The following is a 17587-nucleotide window of genomic DNA, read 5'->3' as shown; positions in this document are numbered from 1 at the left end:
GCAGACAGCTGCAGAGTGAATACATAAACAATGTAATATCTAAAGATAACAACAAAAACCTATGGTCATACATTAAGTTTAAGAAAATGGAAACAACAGGCATAGCGCCATTAAAAGATGAACATAACATAATACATAATGATAATGAAACTAAAGCAAACATCCTAAACAAATACTTTGCATCAGCATTCTCAGCCCCAGGAGACAAAGACATATTACTGAATTTGAACCAAGTAAACAACATAGAAGATATAGTAGTACAAGAAAATGGAATTCAAAAACTATTAGCCAACACTAAACCAAATAAAGCTTCTGGACCTGATGGTATTCCAGCTAGATTACTCAAAGAACTAAGCAATGAGCTAGCCCCAGTGTTCAAAATACTCTTTCAGACTTCATTAACCAGGGCAGAGTACCAAAGGACTGGAAAGAAGCTAATGTCACCCCCCATTTAAAAAAGGAGAAAAATCTGACCCAGGAAACTACAGACCAGTATCACTTACCAGCATCACATGTAAAATCCTAGAACACATAATATGTAGCAACATCATAAACCACTTAGACAAACATAATGTCCTCACACCATACCAACATAGCTTTAGGAAATATAGATCATGTGAAACACAACTAATAGGACTAATTGATGATTTTTCAAAAGGTTTAGATAATAGTAAACAAATAGATGCTATCTTACTAGATTTTTCTAAGGCTTTTGACAAAGTTCACCACCATAGTTTGCTTAAAAAATAAAATATTTCTGCATTAATGGTCCACTGCATCAGTGGATTAAAGATATTCTGATAGGGAGAGAACAAACTGTAATAATAAATGACTCTAAATCAGTGGTTCCCAAACTTTTTTGTCTCGTAGACCCCTTGCCATGTTTTCTTGTTTTCGGTAGACCCCCTGCTAAACTTGCTCAACTTGCACATTTTTGCAAATTCATTAACATTTTTTTAACAAATTTCTAACTGTAGTGAGTTGAGGAGTGAAAAAGTAATTTAAAACTACACAACTTAAAATATTACGTTTAATATACGAATTTGTCGTTCTATGAAGTAGTCTTTCCAACATTAATATTATTTAATTAATTAATGAATTAATATGCCTTAAGTATCATTGTAAAAGGTTTCACAAAGAACAGTTTCTCGTGTATTTCTTGATCTTTCACGTGTGGCTCAAATATTGAATCTGCGGAACTGTTTTCATTAACAGGAGATGGGTCAAAGGCGAGTAATTGGAGCCTAAACCAGTAAACTTCGAGCAGGAAGGGCTCATTAGCCTTGGCTTGCTACTCACCTGGCAGAAGGAAAACTGAATTCAAACCTCTGCTGCCTTGCTACTACACCCAAACATGGGAAAGGTCTCGTGGGTCAACACTAAGGAAATATAAGGAGACGGTGACCATTAGCGCCATTTATTTCTGGGCCGTCCCCTCTTTCTCTTTCCTTGGGGGTTCCAGGTTAGGGCTTGCCTTGTTATGTTGGATGCAGGCTTGCGAAGGGTGTGAACTATCCATCTCCAGCGTCTCTGAAGAAAATCTACTTCAATGGGCTGCTGCTTTGTTCTTTGCCACAGTTCCTCATTCAAGATCTTGTCTGGCCAGTTGATCATAAGAATTTTCATCAGGCAGGTATTGATGAATAGCTGGATTTTTTTCACGGTGGTGATGGTGATTCTCCAGGTCTCCGCGATCTGGAAGCAGATGGGCAAGACGTGGCGACAGTTGGAGAGACTCGCCCAGAACCGAGATGCCTGGAGGAAGCTGGTTGGTAACCTATGCCCAGAAGGGACTACAGGCATAGATGAGATGAGATGGTGACCATTAGATAGTTTGTAGCACACAGCGCTACACCTTGTCAGACCAAACTGTATTTATGTATTTTGCAAAGATTTACATAAGAAGCTTTTAATTTTATAACTCATGCCACCGAAGCGCCCTTGAACTGTATTGTTGCTTAAAGAAATTCTTTTAATAATAACAGATGTAGGTTTGTGTAAAACGGCTGGTAGAATCAATGTTTGACCTTTGCTGTGTTCCGTATTTTGCTATAAGAAAAGAAATCTTGTAAGACTCTCACAAACCATCATCTTCTCTATATGATGTCGAACTATGATTTTGCGGGTCTATTTTGAACTTTTAGTGTTCGAAAGTTTTTAAAATCTTTATTTTTGTCAGGGTAGCATTGTCTCAGATGATCTTCCAGCGAACCTGGTTCATATCGTCATAAAAAAGTCACTTAGGCTTGTTCGACAAGGAAGGAATGAATCCCAATTTTAAATAATTAATGCTGTACTGTCTACATTTCTTTCTTTTTTTTTTGTTCTTTCTAAATATTAGTTACATGTAGACAAAATGAAGCTATTTAAATAAGTATTGACATTGATTACAACAATTTTTCGTTTGAATAGCAGGATAAATATTTAAAGGATTAACGAAGGTACAAATCATATATTAGTGTATGCAATAATTACATAAATGGAATGTGAAAATTAAATGTGCTTAAATGAAATCTATTATCGTAGACCCTCGTGGGCATCTCATGGACCCCCAATTTAGTTTTTTACTTTCGTGGACCCCTTGAAGGTCTTCGTAGACCCCTGGGGGTCTATATAGACCACTTTGGGAATCACTGCTCTAAATCAACACCGATAACTGTAAACTCAGGTGTACCTCAAGGAACAGTCTTGGGTCCACTACTATTTTTAATTTACATAAATGATTTACCAAATTGCATTACTTCAGGAACAAAAGTCAGATTATTTGCAGACGATTGCATAATATATAGAACAATAAAAACAACACAAGACACAGATATTTTACAAAGAGAATTAGATGAATTACAGAAATGGGAATCAAATTGGAGCATGTCTTTCCACCCAGAAAAATGTCAGTTGTTAAGAGTAACAAAAAAACTAAAACAAATTAATTCCATTTATCTTATTCATGGCAAACCAGTAACACAGACTAAAAACGCAAAATACCTAGGTGTTATAATAAATGAAAAACTGTCGTGGAATCCACATATTGATGAAACTACAAAAAAATCAAACAAAACATTAGGATTTATTAAAAGAAATTTCTATAAATCAAATAAGAACATAAAACTAAAATGTTATTTAACTTTGGTTAGGCCAATAATAGAATATGCATCCTCCGTTTGGGACCCCTCAACTCAAGAAAACATTAAAAAACTGGAACAGACACAAAAAAGAGCAGTGCGATTCATAACAAACGAATATTCACATTTGACTAGAGTAACACCTTTAGTAAAATCACTAAATTTAGAAAGCCTTCAGGACAGAAGGCTCAAAAGTAAAGTAGCAATCATACATAAAACACAGAATCATAATCTTCAAATACAAAAAACAGAATCTAATAAAATACTCTGAAAGACACAAAGATAAAGGCACATTCCTTGTCCCATATGCTAGGACAAATTTGTACAAACACTCCTTCTTCCCTAGTGCTATTAGAGCATGGAATGGGTTGCCTGAGCTAACCAGGAAAACCAGTGACTTGGCTGAATTTAAGTCATTGGTTAATATGCATGACTAAATGCATGACGCGTTGGACGTAATCATCTTCTTTTTTGAAGTAACGTCTGTATTATAAAAGATAAGATAGATTGCACAGGTATGCACAATACGGATAGTGGTGGTATTTTTTCAATATTCGTAAAGAAGTCACTATGAATGGACATAATTGTTAAAAAGTACAAATTTATACAAATAATTGTTTGCTTAGATATCATGTGGTCATGCCTGATTCTCAATACAGGAACAACAGAAGAAAAACAGTTTTTACATAAAACGTAAAGGTCTGCCCTTGTTCTTGATTTCTTGGAGTTACTCTTCTTTCCCTTTTCTTGGGTTTTCAAGTGTTCGCTCCTGGTTCCTTATTGTGTTTCCGTTCTTTGACTTGCCGGCCTAATGTTCCATTTCGATATGATTCTCTGTTTGAGTCGAATGAGATCTCTCATTTTCTCCAGCCTAACTCTCTCGTCTTTGTAGATCAAAACTTTGGTTTATGTCTTTACAGTCACAAGGTCAAGGCGTGGCCTTCGTGATTATGTACAGTCTTGAATTGTCTTAACCTTTGTCCATTTCAAGGGGCGATCACTGTTGTTTTTTTTAAATTTGGAGTACTAGCTTTTTAATTATATGGATTATTTTCTAAAAATCTTTTTTAAGTAGAGTCTTTTGGGAGTATAAAATGACGTCTTAATCATTTTATAACTCATATTTTTAAGCTTTATATCCGGTTTAAAAAATCTGCATAATACTTAATAGTAATGGCAATGTCTTGGATTTCTAAGATTAAGGATAAGTATAGTGTTTGACATGGCTACGCTAAGCCAGCTGCGACCAGCATATTTTTTCACATCTGATGCAAACATTATTTAGGCTTTAAATATGTTTTTCTCAAACGTAAATAAAATTGCTTTTTTTTTTTTTTTTTGCGTTGTTTTTTTTTTTTTTGCTAATTTTTGCGGCTGGATTGCGAATCCATCAGAAGTGTTTCTTAGTGTGTCCCTAAGAGGTAAGTTCATGAATCGCTGCTGTACAGTAGTGACCGTCTCACTTAGAATGTTTTTCTATTCTTTGATGAATCGTTGCTGTCGTCAGTCAAGCTGACAATAAAAGTGTTGGAGAGCTCTCACAAAGGCCGCTGGTAACACATTTGAGGCCCCCCAAAGAAAAAGTAAAAGAGTTGGAGAGCTTTCACAGAGGCCGCTGGTAACACATTTGAGGCCCCCCAAAGACAAAGTAAAAGTGTTGGAGAGCTCTCACAAAGGCCGCTGATGACACTTTTGAGGCCCCCAAAGAAAAAGTAAAAGAGTTGGAGAGCTCTCACAAAGGCCGCTGGTAACACATTTGAGGCCCCCAAAGAAAAAGTAAAAGTGTTGGAGAGCTCTCACAAAGGCCGCTGGTAACACATTTGAGGCCCCCCAAAGAAAAAGTAAAAGTGTTGGAGAGCTCTCACAAAGGCCGCTGGTAACACATTTGAGGCCCCCCAAAGAAAAAGTAAAAGTGTTGGAGAGCTCTCACAAAGGCCGCTGGTAACACATTTGAGGCCCCCCCAAAAAAAAGTAAAAGTGTTGGAGAGCTCTCACAAAGACCGCTGGTAACACATTTGAGGCCCCCCAAAGAAAAAGTAAAAGTGTTGGAGAGCTCTCACAAAGGCCGCTGGTAACACATTTGAGGCCCCCCCAAAAAAAAGTAAAAGTGTTGGAGAGCTCTCACAAAGACCGCTGGTAACACATTTGAGGCCCCCAAAGAAAAAGTAAAAGTGTTGGAGAGCTCTCACAAAGGCCGCTGGTAACACATTTGAGGCCCTCCAAAGAAAAAGTAAAAGTGTTGGAGAGCTCTCACAAAGGCGGCTGATAACACATTTGAGGCCCCCCAAAGAAAAAGTACTTGTAACTTGCCTAAGACAGTTGCAGAAAACGTAACTAACACTTAATTAGACCTCCGGTGGACAACGGCCTTGTCTGTACCAGAGGTGACAAAGCAGGTCGGAACTGGGTCTTCGTGGTAATGTGAAACATTGCACTCCTATATCTTCGGAATATTCTAGTCGCCTAGTCTCCAAGGTTTTCATGTTTTCTTTGTCATTTTAAGTTTTCTTTTATTTTGAGAATCGTACTGCGATATCAATGATGGCTGCGAGTTTTTTTTTCTTCTTTTTATTATTATGTTAGTAACGAACGAGTAATCATTCTCTGGCACTGCCAGGGTCGAGTTTCGTTACAGAGAAACACAATTCATTATAGTCCCGTTTTCAGTTTTCACTAAGGAATTTTCTAGTGATGTGACAGGTCTGCAGCAGTACCGCCCTCTGATAGGCAACGAGAATTTTCTTAGGTCTCTTAATTAAGGGCTTTGAAGATATCTGTGACGACAGTTGACTTTATCCTCTCAGTTACCAGTTAACAACACGGTATATTTTTATTTTAGACAACTTCCCTAACCGCTCCAAGCTTAGCTTCCCATATTTTTTTCTCCATTTCAGCTTTCCTTATATTATGGATACGGCGATGTCAATGATGGTAGCGGTTTTCTCATTTGTTGTTGTTGATTTTTTTATCAATAAACAGCAGATCAGGACGATTTAAATCCAGCGTTTTGTCAGTCAAGATAGACATGTCCCAATATTATTATTTTTATATTATTGTTACAAATGAACGGTGACAGTTAGAGGTCACTACGTGTGACCTCGGCGAGATGACACTGCAGCAGGTGTTCTCTGGAATCGACATGTATAAACAACGACGATGTTTCCTCCCGTGTTGTTCCAGAGGATACTAGCAGTGTTTGTGCAACTTTGGACAAGCGATTAGGGACTCTATATAAGCCAGAGAGTTAATGTGAATGTGAGTCGTGAGTGAGTCGTGACAGTCGATACAGACAATGTAAGACGTGTGCGGCTCTAGTGGAAGTGAAATGTGTACGACTCGATGCAAGTTAACTAGGGTAGAGTTAACTGGAGTGGACAACTGTCGTTAAAAAGTCTATGCAGCGAACTACAGTGGACTTGAGCCGTTACAGTCGATACAGTCGATGTAAGACGTGTGCGGCTCTGATTCGGTAGACTTGAGTACGACTTGGTTCAGCTTTGGGAGACCTGGAGCGACACTGGGAAGTGTGTCGTTGGTCTGTTCTGTGGAATACGGCTCGACGCAAGTTGAGAAGAGATGAATTGCAACGAAGTGAAGAGATGTATTGCAACGAAGTATAGCTAACTGTAAACTGACAGATATTGTACAGTCTTCTACGCTACATGTTACAGTAACGAATTGTTTAGAGTTAATAGTCATTAAAGTTATATGAAACTGAAAGTTTAGTCGTCAAGTTCTTTGCAGTGTTTTTATTTGTGTGCCAAATAATACATCTAGCCAGAAGATTCAGAAATACGTAACATTATTAAGAAAACGTCTAGCCATTCTATCCCTGGGCAATACTTCTCAGCCTAACGTGCGGTGTGGTGGAAAAGGTCGTTATAACAGACGATTAGGCTAATAGAGAAGCAAAAAAGAACCCCGGTTGGGGGTAATTAAGGATCGAGTCCATTGCAATGGCGGGTATGGAAGAAATCACCAACAAGCATGTCACTATCTAGACACAGTTCGTTTGTTTTTTTTTTGGCGTACACCTCTGCGGCTAATGTGCTGGGACAAGTCCCAAAAAGCCCGTGGAGTCTGGGAGCGCATGAGGCGCCCTGACCGCACTTCCCCGTGGTGGAGGCTGTCCAGGCCTGAGCAAGCTATTATAGCACATGGCAGGACAGGCCACTGTCCTGTTGGCTCATATTTCTCACGGCTAAGGCCAAATTTCGATTCACGGTGCCCCCGCTGCGGGGAAGAAGAGGAAACCATGCCTCATATTCTGTTTGACTGCCCCAGACTTGTTGATCTCCGCCTCGACAGGTCTGGGAAACTAAAAATTCTCGACCTGTATGTGACATATACGCACTACGCAAGACAGCAGGGTTTCTGTCCAGGGCTTTTGCAAGAGAGGATTTAAGCCTCTCAAGCCCTCACTCAAATGGAGTTTGATGATGATGATGATGACGGCTAATGTGGTACATAGAAGGAATATGAAGGAGTTTCCCCGATGTGCTAGGCCTTTGGCCTCCATTCTAATCCCAGCGTCCTGGGATAGGAGCCATCGGTAATGTGTATGTAGTAATTTACATCTGCTTGAATCTTTCCCAGTCAGAAGTTTGTTCAGACATGCAGATGGGGGCAAGCTTCCACAGGCCATGAGTTCAAAGAGTCGTAAAATCAACTATTAAGACTATTACAAAGAACAAGAACTACGCTATGGAACTTCAGTGTTCACTAAGGACATTAATTATCATTATTAGTTTTGCTATTAACATTATTGGTAATTTTAGTGCTCACCGATCTAAGAAACTTGCTATAAACCATTTAATAAATAGATTCTCTCCCTTTTCAGATTGTACACCGCGATGTGGCTGCAAGAAACATACTTCTGTTTGAGCATAACGTGGTGAAGATATCTGACTTCGGATTGGCCAGGAGAGTAGGTCAAGGTGACGTGTACGAGAGGACACGAAAAGTAAGAGCCCCTGGGAGTCGACAAGTTGTGCCCTAAGTTTGTATGTGGATAGCTAGATTCACGGACCTGGTTTCAGGAGGTCCAATTAGAGTCCCTGATGTGATAAAATGTTCGATATTATCTTACCTTATCTTATAAAATACAGACGTTACTTAAAAAAAAAAAAAAGATGATGATTACGTCCTACGCGTCATGCATATAGTAATGCATGTTAACCAATGACCTAAATTCTGCTATGCATGTTAACCAATGACCTAAATTCTGCTATGCATGTTAACCAATGACCTAATTTCTAAGTCATAGGTTTTGTTGACTGGCTCAGACAACCCATTGCATGCTCTAATAGCCACTAGGGAAGAAGGATCATTTGTACATATTAGCCCTAGCATGTGCAACAAACCCTGCTACTGTATTTTTGTGTCCTTCTGAGTATTTTATTAAATCTAGATGAATTCTAGATTAATTAAACAGCTCAGTTTAATTAGCTGAAAAAAACACATTATTTTCATTCCGATTTGCATAAAAACATCCTTACATACCTCCAGAGGCGTAGCGAGGGGGCACAACACAACCTTCTGGGGGTGGCGCCACACGCAGCCTATATTTCTATTTTATGTTCATGGAAAATGGGGGTGGTGGCGCCAATAAAGTTCCCTAGAGCACGTTCTGCTCACAATGCCTCTGTATACATCAGTTATATTTTGAGTGAAACTAACCTCTAGATGAACCCTGTTTCAGGGTTTGCTGCCTGTTCGATGGATGTCACCCGAGTCTTTGTTCTACAACCAGTACAGTCAAGCTTCTGACGTCTGGTCATACGGTGTCTTTTTGTGGGAGCTTGTCACCTTAGGTACACCTGATCTTGTTCTGTGTGACGAACACTGGTGAATAGCAGACATGATACAGACTAGCACGCACATAGTACACGGGACCAGCAGACATAATACAGACATAGGACTAGTGCACATTAGTACATACATACGACCATTACAGATAGTACAGAGATAGGACCAGCAGACATAATACAGACATAGGACGGACACAATAAGAATAAGGCTTGTCTTCGAGTCCGAAGATTAATGAGGAATGCAGTATTTCAGGACACACATAGAACCAGCAGACATAATACAGACATAGGACACACATAGAACCAGCAAACATAATACAGGCATATGACACACATAGAACCAGAAGACATAATACAGACATAGGACACACATAGAACCAGAAGACACAATACAGACATAAGACACACATAGAACCAGCAGACATAATACAGACATAGGACACACATAGAACCAGAAGACATAATACAGACATAGGACACACATAGAACCAGAAGACATAATACAGACATAGGACACACATAGAACCAGCAAACATAATACATGCATAAGACACACACAGGACACACATAGAACCAGCAGACATAATACAGACATAGGACACACATAAGACACACATAGGACCAGTAAATATAATACAGAACCAGCGCATATTAGTAATGGCATAGGACCCGCGCATATAATACATACATAGGGACAACACAGGTAGCACACTTCGGACAAACAAAGAACTTATTAAGAATATATTTTAACCTTGAAAAATGTGTCGCTTGATAACTACTCAATAACAATTATAAACACACACACAAAATTAGTCTGTATGTTTATATGCGTAGTCAACTGTCAACAAAAATATAATATTTTAACAGACAAAAAGATACAAGTAAAAAATATAGATTTATCTTTTATCACTATATGAAAGATTTTTCTAATGAATAAAAGAAGGGCCTAACTTGTGGAAAATAAACACCATATTCTGAACTTCGAGATATTTAGGATGCCCATTTACTTTTAAGGGATTCCTAAATTAGCTTAATTAAAATATGCGCTGGTCAAATGTTCCCGTGTTAACCGCAGGTCATACAAACAGGGTTTCGGTTATATTTGCAAACGATTTTTTTTTATTATATGCAAATAGATTAAGGGAACACAAGGTCATATTACTTCATTAATAACTACATCAAACAAGAACTAGGTTAATAAACTTAAGTGTACAAAAGTTGAAATTAAATCTTAACAAAAAATATTTTTGTTTAATGAATTGGTCAGGCTCCACTCCGTACCCTGGCTTAGATACCAACCAAGTCCTGGACAAAATCAAAGATGGCGAACTGTTGACATGCCCTCCGCATACGTCAGATGTCATGTAAGTCTTAATCTTGTTTGATATATCGGGGAAGTAAAATGAAGCTATCAATCAGTCATAATGATATTTGAATCACTTGTTACTCAAGTTGGACTCTCGCTAATCTAATATATATGTACAAAGCAGAAAGTAAGGCGTATGTATGTGTGTCCCGAATGCGAACCATTTGACCAATCTTGATCAAACTTGGCATAGGCCTAAATGCTCCTTGGATACTAACGGGGGAAACCTAACATATGTCAACATATAAAGTAGCCCTAAAACAAACTAAAGACCCTCAGAAAAAAAAAAATTAAAAAGTTGCCCAACTCTAAGAAAGTATTACAATTTTATGGATCTAGGTCAGAGGTTCTCACGCTTTTTAAAGCTCATCTCCTCACGGCGACAACCCCCCCCCCCCTTCCCACGCCCCCAAACAGAAAAAATATTTTTGTTGAAAAGCATAAGTAACTTTCCGTATGTAATAAACTGGAAATCTCATCTACGTTTGTTATGCATTGTCAAAACTTAATGTTTAATCACGGAACATTATGGCATTATATTCTTGAAAGAGATATTTCACTTTATCATTACCTTACAAATAAATGAACTTTTGACCTTTCATGCGTCACCTATTTAATATTCTATTTCTTATTTCCCATATTCCATGTTGCATACTTATATGAACATTTGAAAAGGATGACGGAACACTGGCAGTCATCGGGACAATATTAAACTACATAGCTACAACAGTATTTCGACTGTCTGAGTTTGTATCTGTTTTACTAGATTATAGAGTCTCGGGACAGCAAGATCACAACTACTGCATCAAGTCTACTTCTTTATATAGACTTCATGACTAAAAATCGGGAAAACCATTTTTCACAAAAATAATTATTAGAAATGGGGAAAATAATAAGAAATCAGGTTATGGCTGCAAGCACTTGACCCAGATTTGTGTAACTGACATTTAAAAGAAATCATTTTTCGCTTTTTATAAGTTCAATAAAATCGTTTTTATTCACACAACCCGATAGAAAGAAACTTTATTTTCCAAACTTATTTTGATGTTACTTTAAAGACTATATTTAAATTCAAATGTTGGCGAGAGAAGTACGCTGTAGGACTTTAAGTAGAAAGAGTTGTCTTTAGATTTTTAGATTATCTTTAGATACCATTTATAAAAAGCACATAACATGACATTTTGTTGGCATGCATTTGACATTTCCAGAAATGACCTGATGCTATCTTGCTGGACCAGCGACTTCTCCAAACGTCCGACTTTTAGTGAAGTGTGTGCCAAACTGGACAAGCTCCTTGAGGCTCAGGTGGAGTACGTCGACCTGGACCAGATGGATGACCATGAGTATAGCACACTTAATGACTGACCGTCTTTCATTCTAATTTATTGAATATTTTCAAAAAGAAAATGTTAATGTTTAATTTATTAAGGTCCATGTTTGTGTTTAAATCATTATGGTCCATTTTAATCTTTAAATCCTTAAGGTCCATGTTTGTGTTTAAATCAGTATGGTTCATGTTAATGTTTAACTCTTTCTCTCCGTTATGATTTGTCCATGTTTCGAAGGAATTCAACATTTTGATCATTACTATTTCACTGACCTGTTATGATTACGCTTCAATAGCTTTGTTGTTTGTTATCAGAAAATGTTGTATTTGGTATAAAATTAAAGGAAAATGCATGCCTTTTTATATAATACAAAGTCAAGTTTATAAAATTAAACATTAATTTAATTTAATGAGGTCAAATCAACGATGGTATCGTCGATTAGGAGAGAAAGAGACTAAATCATTAAGGTCCATGTTAATGTTTGATAATTATTATTGTACAAAATATAAAACACCAAAATATTACGTCCAAAAGTTTGTATTGCAGTGATTCTAATGGCATCCACACAAACAAACGTAAATTATTGTATTGGTCTATATCCTAAACGTTCTAGTTCTGGTGGAGGACTCTGTAAGATTACTGTTTATAAAATGGACCCCAAGTTAGAGAAGGAAGTGAGCGATACTATTTATTGACCTCTGAACTTTCAAAGATGTCAACGTTAGCTATTAGAGATTTTCACACAAAGAGGCGAATCCACAGAGAGCTTTTGAATGGATATGGATCTACAGACTACGGAAGTATTTTAACAAAGAAATTGTTGTTATTTTGTTAGCAAGTGTTATATTTTAATAGAACTTCACTGTCATTGATTATTTGTTCTATTTATCTAAAAAAAAAAATTTTTATTGAATAAAAATTTAAAAAATTATTTTGGTGTTCATTAAACTCTTTGTGGACTCTCTAAAAACGAGACGTTGTCGATAATAGTTCGTTATATAAAGGATTGCTTGGACTTCTTTTCAAAATCATGCATTGTTTAACTCTTTCTCTCAGTAATTATTTACCACATTCTGGTGGAATCAACGTTGGCATCGTCAGTTAGGAGAGAAAGAGTTAATGCGTTACATATTTGGTTGTTTTCTTTTCAAGAGCAATTTTTTTTTTAAATTTTATTTTCATGATTAATGTTTACTGTCAGAATTAATATGACTCGAATCACTTACACCTTTTATACCGGTAATGTCTATATTTATTATTCTTATAAAAACCGACAATAACTACGCAGTGCGGAATGAATAGACTCGAAACACAAAAGCCACTGATGGTGAAACGTTTTCAAAGCTCCGTAAAATTTGAGAATGATTAACACGATTGTATTTTAGAGAACTGTCTCAACAATCATCTGACATACTCGGATTGGAAGGTGCCTACTAATCTATAAAACACATCGCCAAAACAAAATGAAACAGCTCAGACTGAATATTTTTCTTGAACTAAAACAAAATAAATAATCCCAAGCCACTTCGGGCGCCTCTGAGTCTACCCAGCTCTAATGGGTACCTGACATAAGTTAGGGAAAAGTAAAGGTGGTTGGTCGTTGTGCTGGCCACATGACACCCTTGTTAACCGTAGGCCACAGAAACAGATGACCTTTACATCATCTGCCCTATAGACCACAAGGTCTGAAAGGGGAACTTTACTTTTTTTTTTTTTTACTAGTCACTTTTACAATTATTTGAAATAAAACACCGTAAGGTAATGTTTCTCAAAAAATTCCGGGTGCGAACCCCCCCACCCCCCATTTTACAAAACAAATTTTCGTTGGAGCCCTCCTAAGAAGCTGGGGATCTATAGGGACGATGTAGGCTCCCACATCTATGATCAAGTTCCCTTATTAAGTTCTGACATGACGGTCATTTCACTTCCCATTCTTGGGTCAAGCTGATTAGTCAGAGTCAACGACAATACACGAATCAATTCAAAAATTAACCAATTAGTTAGTTAGTAATAAAAAATTTATTTATTTAGTTTTATTATAGCAGAAAAGGAGCTAAACCCTGTAATTTTCAGATAAAAGTCAGTAATTAGGGGTTATTTCCCTTAGATAAGCTTTGTATTTTAAATTATTCTTTTAACTATTGTTATTTTTGATGTCATATGCCTGGTCAATGCCTGATACAAGTAAATAGCGCTTGGATTGTGACTACGGATAGATAATTAATACGAGCTGGTAGATGTTCAAAACTTGTTAAAAACTGCGACAGCTGCCATCCCATGACGTTATCAATCCTACAACAAAATCTCCAGTGGAAAAAAAGTGTTTTTTGGAGGGGGGGGGGGGAAATAGATCTAAAGGCTGTTTTGTTTTCTCTTCCTGTTCGTCCAATACCAAACACTATGGCGATGGTCCATGCAGTGTTACAAATTTAACGTTAGCAGTGGCTTTCAACAAACTATTACAAAAATTGGAAACTTTTTTTTTACAAAGCTCATTCTGTCTGGTAAAAAGTTTGTACACGTTATTTCTCCGACACCCAATCTCGGGTCGAGTTGACACTCTGCACAATTATTTCTTTTACCTAATAGCACAAGAATAAAAAACACATCACTTAGTTAATTAACTATTGCTTATTATTTATTTTGTTTCGTGTCTCAAACAAGGGAAAGAAATTGTACTTGACTGAAGTGATGGATGCCGAGTTGCGTTTTTGAATATCTGCGTTGATGTCTCTTCAATTTTAGTTTACATGTTATTATGATAATGAGATTGAAATATTGTGCTTTATCTATACCTAGAGGCGTACCAATATAAACCTGTTGACAATATTTTTTTACCAATGGTTTTAATCCAGAATTTTTTTCCTGTACAATCCGTTTAAAATGATGTTTCGTTTCCCTGTGCGTGTTCTAGAAACAAGCCATAGTGTGGGAAAAAAAAACAGTTGTATTTTTGCCATCAGGGAAATGAATTGTTTATTTCAAAGTTCCTGCTTGTGTAACTACATATGAATTCTGGGTTAACGTAAGCACTGTCCAAATATTTATTGCAGTAAGACTTTTGAAGTCTCTGTAAAGACATTGCTTACTGGTTTTCTTTCTTAAGGTTTATTTATCTGTGAACCACTGTGTAGATCTAAATCTGTGTAGATCTAAATCTATTTTATTATATTTCAGATACAAAAATATTTATTAAAGTTATATTTTTAATTTACTCCAGAAATTCTTTTTTTTCTCTTTTTTAGCGGCCCCCGAAAGGGGAAAAGACGCTATTAGTTTTGTGCGAAATGTCTGTCCGTCTGTCCGTCCCGTTTAGATCTCGTAAACTAGAAAAGATATTGAAAATCGGACATCACAATATTTTAGACCATTCAAAGTTCTGATGCAACGGCTACTTTTTTTTTTTCTGAAAGCGAAAAATCTAATTTTTAAAATCAGTTATGCAAGCAGTTTTTTAAAGGGAAAAAGCTAATTAATATGCATTACAAGTTAGACCTAATTTAAAAAGAATAGTAATCTTGTAAACTTCATTTTTGTGAACTTTTTTATTGCGGATTTTTTTTTTTTTTTTTTTTTTTTTATGAGGATTCGAATAAGAGATTGAGCCTTTTCAAAACAATTAGATCAATTATAAGACGTCAGTTAGGCCAGGGGAGGCGCGGTGGCTGAGCGGTAAAGCGCTTGGCTTCCGAACCGGGGGTCCCGGGTTCGAATCCTGGTGAAGACTGGGATTTTCAACTTTGGAATCTTTGGGCTCCTCTTAGTCCACTCAGCTCTAACGGGTACCTGACATTAGTTGGCGAAGAGTAACGGCGGTTGGTCGTTGTGCTTGCTATATGACACCCTCGTTAACCGTAGGCCACAAAAACAGATGAAATTTACATCATCTGCCCTATAAACCACAAGGTCTGAAAGGGGAACTAGTTAGGCCAGGTTCACATCTAACTTTACATTCACTTTCACCTATCCTTTGATCTGCGGGACCGTTGGGGCACTACACAAGATCTGTTAACCTTCTTTCTCCATTCTTATCTCTCATTTGTCTTTGATATAATTTCATTCGGATGTTCTTTCTGAAAATATTGAAGCCTGCCTGGTTGGACCACTTCGGGGGCCGATTTTGAGTTTGTGTTTCCACACAAACTGTCTTTTGTAACCTTGTTTGTTAAGATTTTGGATAAAAATCGAATATTTTATTAGAAACTTATATAAAATTAATTCTAGTTGGCATTTTGTTCTCTGCTGTGTCAAGTGATAAGAGAACAAGATGAGAGAAGTAGATAACTGAAGCTAAGATAATTTCCTTCATTCTTTTAACTTTTCTACTCTTCTCTGCCTGGTCGCGCAGTATGCGCGCTGGACTGTTGTTCGGTTGTCTTAATGGTCCTGGGTTCATACCCTGCCCGCTGCCATCCCCCGTCGTCCTGCGGGATGTTTTGGCTAGGATGTAAATTATCTTCCACTCTGAAGGAAAATCCGAAAACATTTTTTTTTTAAAACAGCAATGTTTATGAATACAATTTATTATAATTATATATAAAAGGACAATAATAGACAGAAAAGTAAAGTTCCCCTTTACGACCTTGCAATCTATAGGGCAGACGATGTAAAGTTAATCTGTTTCTGTGGGCCCACGGTTAACGAGGGTGTCACGTGGCCAGCACAAGGACCAACCGTCTTTATTTTCCCCCAACTAGTGTCTGGTGAACAAAAGAGCTGGGCGGACTCAGAAGACCCTGATATTCAAAATCACAGTCTACACCAAGATTCGAACCCAGGACGTCAGTTCGGAAGCCAAGCGCTTAACCACTCAGCCACCGCGCCTCCCATTACCCATTACAATATTTAATATTTAATAATACAATGTGATATAGTTACTGAAAAATAGTTTGTTTTGCTAAAGATACAAGAAGGCACTAAATCACAAAATCTTCCTATTTGTTTAGGTATTCATCTCCTTGTACTCATGATAGCTGATCTAAGTAACATTTGTTATGTTGTAATACCAGACAGAGTTGGTCTAAGTCTAAGTAGACTATGTAACGGCTTTGTTAGGGTGTAATCCCAGAACTGTAGACGTTTAACTTACTTGATACAACACTTTTAAATAAAGTCTGAAAATATTTCTTTAAAATAGAATAAACTTAAAATTTTATTGAAAAATATTTACAGCTTTCAATTTGAATGTCAAACGAGTTTAAAAAAATATTTCAACTCCCTTCAAAAACTACAATCAGCGCTCATTTCCTTCTGTCAGTCGCAACCTGGGATGAACTCCTATTGGAAACAGAGGATGAAGGACTAGACCTCCCGTAGTGCATTGGCAAAAAACACTCGGCCGTCTGACTCGTAGCCTCCATTCAGATCAAGTGACTGTCTAGACACGCCCCCCCCCCCTTTAAATCTCGGAGTTGGGGATACTCTTTAGAAAATATGCGACACTGTTTCGACGCTCTCTCCACAGTGACGGCCTAGGGAGTCATAGTTCGGGCGGAACCGGGTAAAGTATGAACCAATAGGACAGTGTTCCTTCCCACACTACGCAATGATTGCCTGGTCTGACCTCATCAACCACCACCACGAATCGTCGCGATCTGGGTGACGCATATTCTGCCAGACGCCACGGGCCTCTTGAGGATCGCTCACAACATTTTAGCCTCTTCTTAAAAATGAGTGTTCGGATTTCTGTTTGAATAAATTTATTAAGTGCTCCCTCTTTATTGGATGTCTGCCACTTCCTTTCCCCTCACGCCGCTATGCAAGGGCGTCCACTGCATAAAAAAAGACAGCTCCAATAAATGAGCGGATGTTATCTGCGCCAAGACTGCCTCTTTTATTAAGGGTAACGATACCCCAACGCCACTCATGTCTAATAGACTTGATCGAGAATCACTCACGAGCTCGACAGTGGTCGCGCTGGTTTCTTTGTTAGACATTCGGGCTCTTAAAATCCTAGAATGC

The 17587-nt window shown here is 37.6% G+C and overlaps 1 protein-coding gene across 1 annotated transcript in view; it reads left to right on the top strand.

Annotated features, from left to right (window-relative positions):
* The window catches only part of LOC106055125 (tyrosine kinase receptor Cad96Ca-like), a 32125-nt gene extending 19575 nt beyond the window's left edge, over window positions 1–12550 (top strand). The window contains exons 11-14 of the mRNA XM_056009665.1: window positions 7963–8085; window positions 8824–8935; window positions 10200–10296; window positions 11507–12550. Of these exons, the coding sequence (XP_055865640.1) occupies window positions 7963–8085; window positions 8824–8935; window positions 10200–10296; window positions 11507–11663 (489 nt within the window). The 3' untranslated portion in view covers window positions 11664–12550. The remainder of the gene's footprint in view (window positions 1–7962; window positions 8086–8823; window positions 8936–10199; window positions 10297–11506) is intronic.
* Window positions 12551–17587: the final 5037 nt, after the last annotated feature.

This window comes from Biomphalaria glabrata, chromosome 14 (assembly GCF_947242115.1).
Source record: "Biomphalaria glabrata chromosome 14, xgBioGlab47.1, whole genome shotgun sequence".
Lineage (NCBI taxonomy): Eukaryota > Metazoa > Mollusca > Gastropoda > Planorbidae > Biomphalaria > Biomphalaria glabrata.
The sequence above is the reverse complement of the archived record's forward strand: the minus strand, read 5'-3'. Positions and strand labels throughout refer to the sequence as shown.